The sequence below is a fragment of the Styela clava genome, chromosome 1 (genome assembly GCF_964204865.1).
Source record: "Styela clava chromosome 1, kaStyClav1.hap1.2, whole genome shotgun sequence".
NCBI lineage: Eukaryota > Metazoa > Chordata > Ascidiacea > Stolidobranchia > Styelidae > Styela > Styela clava.
The window spans coordinates 10,348,121-10,364,380 of NC_135250.1; the positions used below are offsets into that span (position 1 = coordinate 10,348,121).

The 16,260-nt window shown below is 34.2% G+C and overlaps 2 protein-coding genes across 2 annotated transcripts; both read left to right on the top strand.

Annotated features, from left to right (window-relative positions):
* Nucleotides 1-4,521: 4,521 nt before the first annotated feature.
* On the top strand, nucleotides 4,522-7,166 carry LOC120347173 (uncharacterized). The gene is made up of 5 exons (XM_039417059.2): nucleotides 4,522-4,863; nucleotides 5,164-5,239; nucleotides 5,335-5,504; nucleotides 5,694-5,793; nucleotides 6,240-7,166. Exons 1-5 carry the CDS (start codon nucleotides 4,648-4,650, stop codon nucleotides 6,710-6,712), a joined length of 1,035 nt encoding a protein of 344 aa, XP_039272993.2. The 5' UTR covers nucleotides 4,522-4,647; the 3' UTR covers nucleotides 6,713-7,166.
* Nucleotides 7,167-9,943: 2,777 nt separating this feature from the next.
* On the top strand, nucleotides 9,944-13,776 carry LOC120348618 (uncharacterized). Its single transcript, XM_039418782.2, has 6 exons — nucleotides 9,944-10,056; nucleotides 10,444-10,642; nucleotides 11,522-11,646; nucleotides 12,249-12,328; nucleotides 12,948-13,080; nucleotides 13,284-13,776. Exons 2-6 carry the CDS (start codon nucleotides 10,467-10,469, stop codon nucleotides 13,442-13,444), a joined length of 675 nt encoding a protein of 224 aa, XP_039274716.2. The 5' UTR covers nucleotides 9,944-10,056; nucleotides 10,444-10,466; the 3' UTR covers nucleotides 13,445-13,776.
* The last annotated feature ends 2,484 nt before the right edge of the window (nucleotides 13,777-16,260 follow it).

The window sequence follows — 16,260 nt, forward strand, 5'->3', positions numbered from 1 at the left end:
ACAATCTGCACCACAAAACAATAAACACACAAAAAAAATCTGAGAAAACGTGAATTGGTATATAAAAACTCTTTCATCGTAATAAGAAAAGGACACGAATTTCATTTCTAATGGTGGAAAACCAAGCAAAAAAGTGCCAATCGGTAAACAGATCCAACCGAATACACCTAAATCATGACACAAAGGAAACAAGTTTCTAATTCGAGCGCTGGAATTCGTCTTCACATCTCTTCGCTCTGCTCGATGTAATCAGTAAAACAAATTACCTCTTAATTCCCTTTTTAAAACTTTTCATATTCAATTGAATATTCATATTGAATAGATAGTTATTCAATTTTTGATTGAGCATGAAAGAAATTTCGTGAGGCCCCCTTAAAGTGACGTTTTAATTACTCTCTAAATTCTAAAATATATCGCGACGTCATAATAGGCCTTCCACTGACATGTGAATGTATTATGACGCCACAAGTAAATTTTAAAATTGCTTGAAATACGGAAGTTCAGGTACATGCACGATACGCTAGAGCTAGGTAATCACCTGAGTATATTGGATAATAATTTGGATGTAAAAACAATTCAAGAAAATCAAGGCTAGGGATAAAAGGTCATGAAACCAAAAAACCCGACATCATGTTATACGTTTCTAGTCGCGTGGATGGGGGGCATGGCCCAATTACTGGTAAATAAAACATTACCGAGAAATAAAACGAGAATATCGGTCAGGGACCGAAGACTTATCGATCGAAAGTTAAGGGATCCCCGTAAACAGCGCTCTTACTCCATAGTGACACCTTGTAACCCATCACTAATTAATTAATACCTCGCTTCAATAGGCTTCTGGTACGACATATGATGAATGAATGCAAATGCAAAATCTGTAGCCGATTCGATCTCGTATTCGTGAGATATCGCGTGCTTCTAACAGACAGACAGACAAATACCTAACAACATACTTACCGATTAAAATCGATAAGTAATAATCATTCCATTTTTTCAAATATTTGAGTATTTGATATAAACAGCAATCTGGATATGGTTACAATTTATACCAATTCTTCGATTATAAGAATAAAAACTTTTAATTAATTTAAATCGGAAGTCGGCAAACTGCGGCCCGCGAGCTAATTTGTTGCGGCCCTTGAACGACCCGATTCAATACATAAAACAAAAATTAATCCTAAATTTATTATTGTCTCTACATCGATTTATGTGGTAACAAGTGCTGCTGTACGGTGCTTGTTTTGTAATAAGTAGAATCATTTGTATGTCGTTCGAGTTAATTTTGATTTTCAATATTTAACAATGTCTGGGAAACGGAGGGTAGTTCGCGACGAGGATTGAACATTCCAAAGTACTTGGACGGAAAAATATTTTTCTTTCTTGCGCATTCCAAAATCAGTTTGCTCGATATGCCCAGTCAGCATCGAAATTATTAAGGGATTCAATGTTAAACTCGTTACGAAACGTGTCATCGAAAATTCGACCCCGAGACCCGTGACTGCGCCACAGTTCATCTGTGCGACAGTGCAAAAGTGCACGTTCGGAAGCAAATATTGCTGTGAGCAAGCAGCCTTATCTAAAATGCATTGCTCTTAGAATAAATTTCGTACTCGTGAGTAAATAAAAACAATGTATTGTTGAATAATATATTGAAAAAGGTCACATACACATCTCATTGTGACAGGCTTTTAACGCAGCAATAGAACGTGCGAATGCGCCATAATTTGAAGTTTAATATGGCGATTGTTCGAAAGCGGAAATATTGCGGCCCGCGCGCTACCGAAAATGTGTATATTTGGCCCGCAAGTACATAAAGTTTGCCGACCTCTGATTTAAATATTTTTTTTTCGCTAGGGAAAAGATTTTCAAATCTAAACAAATTCAATTATTTGACCTATTTAAATTTTGTTACCTTTTCAAACGTAAAATATTCATTCAGCGTGTTGAGAAAGTCAAATTTTGCGATCACTCTGTGTATTTAAATAACAACTACTCCAGAAAACTATTGGAACTTTTTTAACCTTTACAGAATTTGATATTTTTTAATGCACATATGACAAATGATGAGATTAAAATGAAAATCCTTACACTGTTTTATTATACATGCTACTAATCAAATGACTGTGACATATATATGTGTATTTATAAACGATATCTACCTTTTATACTGCGTCAAGTATGGTCAACAGGCAACGTCTGTTCATAAATATGCGCGTTATAATTGAAGATTATTTTCGCATATGGCGATAGTCGCTTTAGTTGCATAATTTATTGGCCATGTAATTGTCAATTAAAGCGAGCTCCTTCAGGGACTTCTGGTAAAATGAATTAAACAAAGAAATGATAAGAAGAATCGCATGCATTTAATTATAATTTCCTTTAAAATATGAATTGAAATTGATGAATTTCGACCCTTAATTGTGTCAATTTCGGTTATGAATAATTTCTGGACGGTTGTCGATTAATTCCATCTTATATTTGACAACAATCGATTTCAATTTCCACGGCACTTAAGAGACTATCTGGAAGGAATAATAATTCTCGCCTTATGAAAAATTGAATTGATATATCAAAATAAGCTCAGGAATAATTTGAAAACACTTTATGACAACTCCGAAAAGGGAAACACATTTAAGGTATAGCTATAACTACATAATGACAATGAAATCAAAACTGTCAAAGTTTGTGACGATTCCTAGATAGCGAAACCAAATTGCATATATATACATTTAAATTAATTTCGCTTTCTCAATGTTATGGTGTCCCAGTTTCTTCTACTGAACTGTTGTACTACGTGTATGTGATTTTCAAGTATCCTTATTTTATTCTCCACTTTGTCATCATGTTTTTATTGTAAAGTTCAGCGTATTGTATGGACACTTTTTTGAAAATAAATTTATCTAACTTCTTTTTTTACTGTTGTACATTGGCAGTATTCCCACACTTCGTATTTCATATTATTGTGCTGGTCTAACATAATAAAAGCACGTTTATTAGATTGATCTTAAAATTTAAAGTTAAAATTGACCACCTTGGAAATTATTATACCTCGAGTAATTCCGATTTATCCATGAACCATATTCAAAAAGATGAAAAATGATTTAAATAATGTCGATCGCACTAAAGTGTAATTTAACTCAATCCAAAGGCTTAAAAATCACTTTGTACGAAGGGGTACTTACAATCATCTACAAATCCCCCGACATATTCCGTTTAGTTACACGGATTGGGCATAACCCCTAATTTAGTACTGAATCTGAGCGTTCCCACAATCGAATTATTTTTTGACAATAACCCGCGACAAGGTATACACGCAACGTTGTCATGTTTTTTCAAAAATCTTTTTATGAAAAATATAACATTTTTGGATCCCCGGAAATTACCAAAATATTAAATTATGGGTTTCAATATTTTAAATCCATGGGAAACATGATTCTTTCCCCCACGTTACACGATATCTTAGTAAGTAACAATTTGTAAAAGATTACTCTACATATAATAATGTTTTTTTGTGTAATAATAAATTCGTGAAGTTTGTTATGTTTTCCTTATTTTCATTTATTGTCTTCCGTCACTTTGATTATTTTTTCAATGTTTTGTTTTTTAATCCTGAATGCACTACTAACTTCATAAAAATATTCGTAAACAAAGAATTATTTAGTCAGTTGTAAGTGATGTCAAATTCAAACCGAAACCACAATGAAAAATTGACAATTAGAATTTTGTTTACAAAATTATGTTGCTTTAAATTAAATTAATAGTAATTAAAACGATATTCCTATTTAAATACACGACTGTGTTGATCATGTTCAACAATTTTCTTTTCACTACCACGAAGGGTTACGAGCTAGAGCACAATCCGTTTAAAAACAGCAACCCCCATTCAAAGGAAAAAGAGTAGGTGGGTGTTACACTCTGACAAACATTAATTGTGAAGTAATTCGAAAACGGTGTATTATGTTTTTTTTTTCATAGTCTATTTGAAAGTTTCGTGAAATGAAGTAATTGTATCTTTATTTTAGTATTTGGAATCCATGTAAATATAACGCGATGTTGCTGTCGTAAAAATAAAAATAAATTTTTAAACGATTCATGTTTTCTCGCACTCGAAAACATAAACATATCTGAAGTCTTCTTCTTAAGCCGCCTATTATTTTGCTTTAATTTACACATTTATAATGAAAGATAATGCGTTAAATTAATAAGTATAAGTTAAACGTCTTGAGTACTTCGCTGGCAAACATTTACCCAAATTATAAACTCTCCCAGTTTACTGTTTCCTTCCTCATAAAAATTTTATTCGACTTCTGTTTTCGTTTATAATAAAGAATATTTTTCCAATATACAACAACTGGATTAATATTGAGTGTAAAACTTGTCTTGATTAGCAATTATAATAATATTATTTATTTATGCATATATCGATAATAAATTCAGGACGCGTGGAAATAAGATTTAAAAATCAAAGTGCGGCGGCGACAAAATACCGGATTAAGTAAATATAACAAGTCGATATCTCTTTTTACGCATCGGTTGTCGATACTTATATAAGAAGATAGATCTTAGCAAGTTATCGCTTTCACACGCAATCCTAGTTGGAATACAGCTGAGTTGAGATTTTTTTATAAAAAGTAGTTATAAATCAGTATGTCCCGTAAATTGTCAGTCGGATCGATTGAAAATTGCAAAAGTGATTTTGGAGAAACAACAAAAGTGGAAAATGAAGTTCGACACCATGCTAGTTTTTATATAGATGAAATATTAAACAACCGAGAAAAATCAACCCCGTTACGGCAAACTATATCACCGCCTATGCTTCCTGTTTTTCTACCTCAAGCTCTACCAGTAAATCCTAATTCGAAGGTAAGCAAAATATTTGGTATTAATTTTAATCCTAGATTCTTTAGCTATATAGAACTACATCATCTAGAAATTCAATTTACCTCGTATCATTCAAGCAATTTTTACTTCTCACGTCTAGATAAAAAGTACTGAAAGGCCCATGACACAAGCAGAAGTACTCATAGAAAACAATCAATTTATCCTAAAACGAACAATATTTAAAAAAATAATTTGGTAATTTATGTCATAACCTATATCATAGAATATTGTGTTTGAACTTTTTTGTGAACTGAGCTAATAAAAAGATCTTTTATATTTTAGTTGAATGAACTGTTCAACGGATTCAGAAACAATACAATGATGAAAGTATTGCCAATTGTATCTCAGAGTTCGCAAGGTAAGAACTTTTATTGAAAGTTGTCTGTGAATATTTTGAAATTTTATTTCACTTATTGTTTAACGTTTTATTGAAATTGATTTTAAATTTTGTAGAACACCAAGAGAGTTTCTGGAACCAAAGTAAGAGACGTAGAATCAGAACTAATTTTAATAGTTGGCAACTCGAAGAATTAGAAAAATCATTCAAAACGTCTCATTATCCGGATATTTATGTCAGAGAAGCAATTGCTCATCGTCTTGATTTGATGGAATCTCGTGTACAGGTATAATATTCACTTACTTGTAACGAGATTTTTTTTTTAATAAACTGGCACAAAAAACATTATGAAGTTGAATGCGTTTAGCTAATACCATTTTGTACAGTTAAAACAATGGAATGAGTATTTCTATTTACATTTATTTTGAGAATTGTAAGTACAGCAAAAAAGGTAACAATTTATTTTGATTGCCAGGTGTGGTTTCAAAACAGACGGGCTAAGTGGCGAAAAAGTGAAAACACGAAGAAGGGGCCCGGGAGGCCTCCTCACAATGCAAAACCAACGACTTGCTCAGGTTTGTACTTGATTTAATTTTCTATACAATTTGCCGAATATTTTAATAACGACGTGCTAATTGAGAACTTGAGAATTTGATAGCAAATAAAAGTAATAGCCGTGTAGCCTATGTAAGAATCCTATCTTTAATCAATTTGAGATCTGATTTCAGTAGTCGGCGAAACATCAATTTTGTTTTGTCCCAATAATAACATAAAAATACACTTTAAAACGACTGGCATGCCACTCCAAGGTTAGCAAAATATTTATATACAGTATTTCAAAGTACAGCCCGTCTATATTTTCTTGTATTTGGTCCTTATTATTAATTACTAATTATACTAAACGTTACAAGAAAGCCAAACCGATCTTAAAAGCTGGACGGTAATTATTTTTTTCCTGCGACGTGGTGCAGCACGGTTTCTAATATAACGGGAAAATAATTGAATCTCTCACATATCACAGGAGAACCCATGGACCCACTGGAAATTGAAAAGCGTGAAAAGGCACGACTAGAGAAACGGCGGAATCGGAAACATACAGGGAAATCTGTAGATGATACACTGAAAATCCAAGATGTACAGTCACATACAGCAGCAGAGCAAGCCAAAAACATACCATCGTTTCCTCTGACAAACTTGCAACCGTTTTTCAACAGGCAGGTAGCCCCGAATTTTGGCTCCACTACGCCTGTGTTCCCGGACGTTGGGGCATTTTCTCTCTTACTCAAAGCAATAGGAGAGAACAGACCGCAACATTTAAACACAGCTAACAATGTTGCTGAGTTTCATAAACAAGCGAGCGTTCTTTCCAGTGTTTTTTTAACGTGGAAAAAATATTGCGATTCGCTTCCCAAAAACAACACTTTTCCGAACTTTTTAAATCTTGCCAAGTTAAATTCGAACACATTCGCTGGGCCAATAAATGATACCTCATGAACTTTTTATGCGCAGTATTTATTATGATGTTCCCAACTGTTTTTATATTGTCAATGTGCCGGTAACTTGTGAGTAATAAAAATAACTAAGATCATCTACATGAACTTAGAATTATAATTTGGATAAATTGGTCGCATTAAAAACACGACAATATTTTGCGAAGACAATTACCCCGCACATACAGAATAAATGCTACGATTCGACACAACGGAATAGGCGTCTTTCGCAGAAAACCTAATCTCCAAATTACCACTTTTGCCATAACTCCCGAACTCTGAACCATATTCATTCCAAACAAAGATGTCACTAATTGCTACAATACATAGGCCTCAAATCATAGCTGAGCTACTGCGAGGAAAATTAGAACATGCAGGGTTTCATATAGTAATCATATAGGTGAAAGTGAATAAAATTGAAGCTTGCAAATATTTGGTTGTGTTGTCAAGTGTTTGGGTTACCAAGTTCAGTATCGCTCAGTTTGGTGCTATGTGTTAGGAACGCGACTGCCATCGCTCCGCAGATTAGCCTGCAAATTCAACTATTACTGGGATGATCATATAAAACGGTTTTTGTTTAGCTACTTCCGTTCCCATTCGTAAATGGTCGTGTGCCAGTTTACCACACAATTAATAAGCCCTATCGACTTTCTTCTTTCGCAGGATATGGGAATCTTGTCTGGTATCATCTCTTTATTAATATGGCAAAGCAAGTTGACCTTGAGTATTTGTCGCTAGGTGGCAGCGAGTGCGCTCTGTAGGGCGGAGTGTACAATTGATAAAGTTCATCTCAAATGCCTGCGTCACATGGAAATGAAACTGATCATGACTTACGCATTGGCGTAAGTGTATATATATTACCTTCAAAACGAAGTTATTTTGCTTGGAAACACGCTTGAATACTAGCTCTTCAAGCGAGACACAAAGTGATCTGGTTGTTTTCATACATATTCTAGCTAGAGAGATCGAATTATGCATCATATCATGCTACTGTAGAAGCAGTTCCGGCGCGTCCTACACTATTACGTCATTAAACGTGTGTCGAATAATCAATAAATATATAGACAGTTGACCATTGTTGCCAACATATGCCAGTGCATACTGCATATCAAACTTTTGAATGAAATTCCGAATTCCATTCAACCAATACCCAAAGTTAGCTAAATTAACTTCAGGGTCTAGCAAGTATAACTTAAAATAGCCAGTTCGGAATCAAGATTTTTCTTCGGCGTTGGGAGAAGCGCTTAGTATCAAGCAACTTAATTTGCTACTTTATCAACAATTATCTGATGTTTGTTGTGAAGTTAGACTATTGCAGCTGCTCACATTTAGCAATGCATTGTAAATGTGAAACTGCATTCACGTGAATAATTGGAAATTTTCAGTGCTGCTCAGTTATTTTAACTAGTGTACTTTCCAGGCAGACATTTTTCCTCCGATAGACGCAATACATGGTTGAATCATGTTCGGCCAGCCTTCCATTACTCAACTAAGCAATAGGAACTGATACATCAACGCCAGTATTCAGTGCATGTGAATATCATAAATATGGCTTTAAAAACGGAAATAACGTCATTGGTTTATATCCTTTAGAGCGTGTTGTACTGATATACTTGTACTGAAACATTTAGGATATGATTGTTGAATAGTACGAGAATGATTTGAGAAGTATGCTGTTATCTTAGAAGCAGAACAGTTTTGATTTGCATTTTCTGTAAAGTAAACTTAACGCAACCCGGAAGAGGTTATAATGACGTAAATGAAAGCCAGCAGAACGTTATTATATACACAGCAGCAGCAAGACATACATACATATTCCTTATCAGACTGCTGTCAGACGATTTGCGACACAGGCTGACTGAGGACGTAATAGGCTAATATGGAAGTATCATATGACCAAAAGAGTGTTTTGGATGTTCAATTTTCATGTATATGTAACAGAGATTTTGAGAACCACACTCATATGCTGTCCATGTATTACTAAAGAACCAAGATATGTAGGCATGTAAGGTATCCTTCAGTTGAGGAATATAATTGTAAAAGGTCAGTTGATTCGGAAAGTGTTTTATAGCTTGCGTTGCAGTCCAATTTGAAAGTCATAAATCAAATCGAATGACCCTACATTGCTCTTTATTGCAGTATTAACGCCATTGTTTGTCTACATAAGCTTTTATTTTAACTGGCCATATGGACTTCGTCCTAAATATCAGTTAATAGCAGTCGCTACGTTTTAGCTGTTGGCAGGTGTATTGAAAGGATCTGAAATTGATAGATTTGTGGAACATACTAGCGGTATAAATCTTTTTTTTCACGTACTTGGTAAACACTTGAGGTTTGGTATTTTTCTGAAAAATATCTATGCTAAAAAATTGAAGGAAACTTTGGACTCGGCAATATTTTTTTTTGTATACATTCGGTTGGCAATATTTTTCTATTTTATTGTATTCATTATTGCCAAAGGTATCTTTATAGGCTGTGTATATTTTGCTGCCAATCGACAAAATTTGTGTACGTATTTTTACCTATTTAAGTTTCATTTTGATGTGAAGCAATACTGGTAGATAGCCTTATGCTGTTTAGAATTTACAGGGATAGTAATGTCACTACAAAAGTACTTCTCCAATTCGTGGAAACTCTTCTACTGCAGAGGTCAGCCAGTTTCATCCTATGACAAATGCTTTTTCCTGCAGAGAAATCGCTGTGATGACACGAACAGCTGTATTCGAAATTGACTACATACACTCTGGTCTAGTTTGTTGTAATAGTGTGTATTTTTTGTAAGCTTTAAACTGAGTTCAAAACAGAATATTCATGCCATAAGTTGAATGTACTTCTGAATATATCACCTAGAAATATCGTTTGTTTAAGCCAGCTGTTTAACTAACCGTGTTTCCCCGAAAATAAGACCTACCCTATTATAATCTATGTTTTGAAGGTATTTTGAACAAAAACGTGTTATTTATAAGTAAATAAATATCGGTTTTCATATTTTTGAAAATCTCCTAATTATCTGCTTTGTAATTTTGTTTTTGATAAATGAAAATATAAGACATCCCTCGAAAATAAGCCCTAGTGTTATTTTTCGGAAGAAAATTGAAATAAGACCCAGTCTTATTTTCGGTAAATAGTTTTTTGTAGTAACTGCGGGCACTTCTTACATTTCGAGTAAAACCTATGGGAATCATGAGACTGCTGAACAACAAACTAAGAATATTAATTTCATATTCTATTTAAAAAGCAGATTAAATTAAAGTTCGAATTCAATGGAATGTAACTACATGATATATCAGAGCGTTTCACCGGGCTCTTCCGAGTTAAAATGCTTTTAAGATAAAACTATATTTAAAGGTAAGCTATATTGACCCAAAATCAATTCACTACAAATATATATATACTAAATATGTATATAACTTAATTCCTGTTGCAGTTATTGGATTGTTCAGGTTGCTAAAAGTTTAGTCTGCAACTTCCGATCCTATCGCCATTCGATATGATAACTATGGAAGTGTACTGTTGAATATTTATTGCTTCCATATAATTTAAATTGCCTTCGCATTTTCTGGGTCCCTTTGTGTAACCTAAATTTCTCATAGTTTTGATAAAAATTTCACCACCACGGGGATTTTTCGGCGATTAACTTCTCCATGCTAGAGCTTAACAAACGAAGTGACGAGAGTCGCGGTTTTTCTCCACTATTGCGTGAATTTTATGATTCATCTGTCACTACACATTCAGATATTTTATCAATTCACCAAATAATGGCAACCAGTCATATCAAACCATCGCCTTCTAAGCCAGTGGGTTCTCCAAATATTGCTGTAATTACTGTTGACTCGCCCACAAGAAATAGCAACGGACTTCCAATAATATCGTCGTCAATTAACACACTGTATCCGGGATTATCACAAGACAGAAGAGAATCAGATGCAGACAGGTAGACCAATCTCGTTATTGATATTGTGGAAAACACAGTCATTTGGGCATCTATGGTATTTTTCCACGGAGTCACGTAATCAAAATAGTAATTTGAAACTCTGTTTATATAATACAAGACTAATCAAGGCTATCGAAACCCATTTCTGTTATGGGAATACTACGAACCACTTTCCTGTGTGTCAGCTACATATTAAAATTATATTATTATATGTAATGGAATTTTGACAATCGAATTATATATATAGAATTAAACCCCACATGCTAAAACAAAAATGATTGCATTTTTTTGCTGTTAATACGAGGGATATACGACAAGTAGGACGAAATATTGTTAACGTTACTCGAGAGGTGTAGTTGCCATTTTCTTTGGTATAATTATGCTATTTAGCTGTACATTGCTACAAGCAGTGGCGTATCTACGTATAATAAATAGCGCTCATGGCAAGGCATAGAAATGCGCCCCCAACATGGTTGGTTGGTAATCTATAACGACTGTTATTGATATACTTGTACGTTATATTATTTGAGTAAAAATACGAGTTTCAACTATTTCCTATTTAAAATTATTTTATTCAAACATTTTACGATTAAAACTATTTGCCGTTTTGCGTCTCTGTTCAAACGGCGCCCGTGGCACGAGCCATGGTTGCCACACCCTAGATACGCCACTGGCTACAAACGATTAAAATCTATCACATCATACAAATACAATTGATAACCTAAACTAAACAAATCAATAATTTCTGATCATGAAAGTCATCTGTTTCAAGACGCGTCTTGTGCGCAGTTTCACAGCATCAGCTGATATGTAGTTGCCAGATTTTTTTCACGTTGGCCTGTGATTATATACCCACCGATATGTGATAAACGATTTCAGATATTTCACGGCATCATCCGGCGATGAAAGATTTGACGATGAAGACGACGATTCTAATGATGAAGACGACGATGACGGAATGTGTATTATGTTAGATAGCGACGACGAAGATGCGGATGCTGGCAGTAAGTAAAGCATTAGTAGTGTGCATGAAATGAAGTCGGAAAACCAAAAACTGGACGTTACTGTGTAGCATTAGAATGTCGGATATAGATTCTATTTACTACTAAATTGACTGTACAGTGAGTAATGCGGACTCGGAATCGTAGGTAGTTTTATACCGGTATTGGGGCAATCATTCTTATATTGCCATATATTTAAATTCTCAAAAGTTGATTCGAAATTTATTGACTGAAACAAAAAAGGCCTGCAAACGCGTTCTGGATTTTGTTACGCACTATTTTTTGCTCGATTCAAATTTTGTTATAACAGCATAGTACGTGACTCAATTTTCCTTTCTCGATAGCACGTGTATACGTGAAATTTTCTGAATAAAAAGATCTACATATCAAATTTACTTGGTGTTAGCCGTTTGGGAAATCTTAACATCCCATCTTTGATCGAATACTTACTCCATTCAATACGAGAAAGTTGAGAATGCTTAAAATATTGACCCATTATTATATTCCATCTATATATTATTTTGTTTTAATTCACATAATATGCGATAATCTATGATATATATTATATATATGTACATTGTTTGAAATATTTGAATTTAACACAGGTTTATCGGGACTTCATATAAACCTCAAGACATTACAAGCCGTGTCAAATATGCTTGCACATTACACTCCTATAATACAGGTAATTACAAGTCTATAATTTTACTTTGGATGTAAAAATTTCTTTGGAATTATGTTCTAATCTAGATGGCCAATAAAATGATGACCCCGTGAAGCAAATCTAGTGCTCAATAGCCTACTCGTTGAATATAACGAATAAATTTCCTTGCTGATTTCATTCGAAGGAATAACGTCATTTCACGAACACAGATATTTTTTAATGTGTGCTGATATCCCATCGTGGTATTACCTACAACACTGCATTGCTTTTATGTCAAATATTTAGATATATATATAGGTTATTAGTTGGACATCTGTGTACGACAATCGCTTGGTGGCTGTATAGAACCGCGAACTAAGCTGTAAAACGTGGGTTGTTGGGATTTGAGAGGAAATCTATTTTTTGGAACATTGGCTTTACCAAGCTTTCAGCTTGAAGTTGTATTTTAGTGTCGTATTCACTTGGAACCAAATTGTTCAAATCAGAGTTTATGTTCGAGATGACTCAGTAGTAAATCACGGGTGACGTTTTATTTGCGATTCCCTAATTATATTTTCTTCAGTTCAATTTTATTTGCAGTATTTACAGTAAATTAGTCATTTGCGGTTGTTTAAATTATTATCATTTTTTACTTTTGTAGCGTGACATGAACGGTAACCCTGTATTTGTTGCTCCTCCTCCTCCAATTGGCGACGTATCTGCAAATGCCACACCTACGAAGCATACAGCATCAGAAAAATCTCCACTGCGCACAATACTGAGCTCATCGGGAGGTAAATTTTTCAATTAAAGTTAACTTTGGTCGTACATCACAACAAGCGCGAAATTTATCTAAAACACATGCATTTTGCTTTCATATAGATACGATAAAATCAAAAACTTCTAAGATTAAGTAACAATTATAATATGGACAACAACACAATGAGCACAGCAATAGTCGTGAGCATTCCATTCCATTTTCTTTTATAAATTTCAGGCGATGACGTTACAGAAGAATTTCAAATCGCTTTACAGGAACTCGAAAACGTTGTTATTTCAGCAGAAGAGGACACGTTATTCGTTGACAAAATGTCTGAATTAACAGAGGTTATGGAAAAAATGACGTACTTCGCCGCCGAAGAAGTTGATGACATATAAAGGACGCTCATTTAGCGCCATACGTCAATGCACTGTTATTTGAAGAGGTGTTGCTACTATTACTATCTTCCACTCAAGTGAAATAGTAAACTATATAGTTTTCAAAGTATATTGTTAAAAAGCATCGAATTTTATTGCCAAAGTCACCACTTCTATGTATCATATGCAAACAATGAACAGTCACGAGGTTGAAGTTGTTTGACTGAAAAGTCTCCAGGAGAGTGTATTCACACCGGGAACTTAATTTAATTACTATTTAATTCTGGTTGGCTTGTGCAGTGTTTATTACATTACAGTTTACTCACACAAATATACAGTTTATCTATGACAAATGACGTCTTGAAGTTTTATAGTGGGCGGTTAGATTTTGAACGGAGTGGGAAAGTAATTTGATAGTTTAGTTGGAATTCAATACAATTTTGTTGTACTACGAAGCAATGAACATATATACAACAAGAGAGCTATGCTCCAATATATGGACACGTAGCGCCACCCAATGGCAATAATTTTGATGACGTCATAGCGAAAAAAAAAGTAATAGCCTTCTGGAGAAAAATTTTATCTTCAACCACTGAAAATTTCAAAGCAATTGGTCCAGTATTCGAAGAGAAAAGCGACTTTTTAAAAACGTGTCAAAGAACAACAACAACATAATATTGAAACGATCGTTATGTCCACTTCGTGTCCAATAATTGAGAATTCAACATCAGCACACTTTCATAGCGTTAGCATGTCAGTTGTATCACTCAGATTATCATTTCTGATTACCATTTTTATATTACAATAAAATCATATATCTTGAAATAAACTGGACAACGTTTGGATGGAAATATGAATATGCAGTATCAAGAATCAATGCCCTGCTGACCATCTAATCTAAAAATAAATACTTTTGGTTGCGATCTTTACACATTCTTCTAGGAAATCTTCCTTGATGCTGTAGAATCTATACGGCGTAGATCAGCGATCGGCAACCTGCGGCTTCTGAGTAGGATTGTCAGATCCAAGTGATGAAAAAAGACAGATCAAGACAGAAAAAGTCAACAATTTTAACAAGTACAAAAGTATCATGATTTGACAGATTTGAAATATATTTTACTATTAAAAATATATTTGTTATGCTTATTTTGAAGAGATTGTTTTGAAGTGTTGGCGATTATCACATGTTTGAAGGCATCATCATTGTTGACTTATTTTTGATTGGTTATGTTTAAGCAAAAATCGAAAAGTTGAGTAGTAAAGCTTGCTATTGTTGCACGCGTTAAAAAGCCAATATGGCAACCCTGCTCCGGAGCCGCATTCGGATCTCTGGCTCCCGTGAATCAAAGTGGCTACGGCAAATTTTTGTTAGAAGCAGTTGGGATTCAATGAAAATCGGGGGCATAAAGTCGATTACAACTCACTAATTACATATCACAGCCGGTATAAGTCGAGAGCGGTAAAAATAGATCGCATTAAGGTGATTCGAATCTGTCAAAACAAACTTTTTTTCATTTTCCAAGTTTTTTCCATTTTCTCGTAAACTGAATTATTGCATCATTCGTAATTTATTTGCCTTCCTCTTAGTGTGAACTAAAATATTTCATCATAAGCAATTTTCCGGGGGTTTTAGAAGCCACTGATATTAGAGTAGATGTTGCGGCTCAGAGTGGGTTAGGGTTTTACGGAAAAGATGCCAAATGGCTCTTTCAATGCTAATAGTTGTCGACCCGTGTCGTAGATGAACATCATATTGATGACGAACAATGTATATATTTTTTTCTGAAAGCGCATTAGTGAAGCATTACAATTTTCTACTATTTGGAAAGTGATAGAAAATTTGAAAAAAATACGCGAAGGCGAGAAATAGTCATTGAATTGTCCTTTTTCCAACTTTTTAAGATATAATATCTATAATAATATTATTTAAGATTGAGGATAAAAACTATGCTACGTTTCTTGCATAGCCATCTTCAAATACCCATACAGCAAGATTTTGTTGTTGCAGAAGCAACGTAATTTAATTTTGCAGCAAACAATGGTCAGATTGTCTATAGGTGGAGAGATCATTCGATTAACAAAGACCTAATTTTCTCTACGTTTTTAGTTCTATTCGCAAGTTATTTTATTTTACTTATCACGCTTAGTTGCAAAGAGGGAATTTTAATCTAAGAAAGGTGCCGTCCATTCGTTTTAAACCTATCAGCGAACAACAAAACAGACAGCATCCAACAATGAAATTCCGCAATAAAATACACGGGTCCCTTACTTTCTTTCTATTTTTAAGAGATTTCACGCATACCGATTGCAATCTTCGCGCCGTACAAAAATACCTGCGTTCGGCTTGAAAGAATTTCGATAAAAGGGAAAAAGTAGATAGAGCGCAAAGTGGTCGTCTTTCGTTACTTGTACAAAATTAGTGAAGCAATAAATGGGCTTCGTCTAAGTGTTTTTGTTTAAATTATTACTGTCAACTACCGTGTTATTTTTTGCATCTTGTTCCCCGGTGTGCGCCCTAATATTTCAATCTTGGGCAGTCTTGTTATAGATGGTTAGACAAATTTTGCATTTAGGAATCAGAACACACCGCAATAAAAATCCTAGTTTTTGTAAAAAGGGGCACACTTTCTATAACAAAAGTTGCAACGAGAACTGTTTATACCTCATAGATTGTTTAGACATGACATTTTCTATAGATTGTTGAATTTTGCTTTAGCAATAAGTTGAGTCGGCGTCTAAGAAGTAGACTGTGATATCATAAAATGGATCTGTTTGTTCATTGAAATTCGAGAAATAAGTTACCGAGATTAGAAGATCAGAATCAGGAATATTCGCAT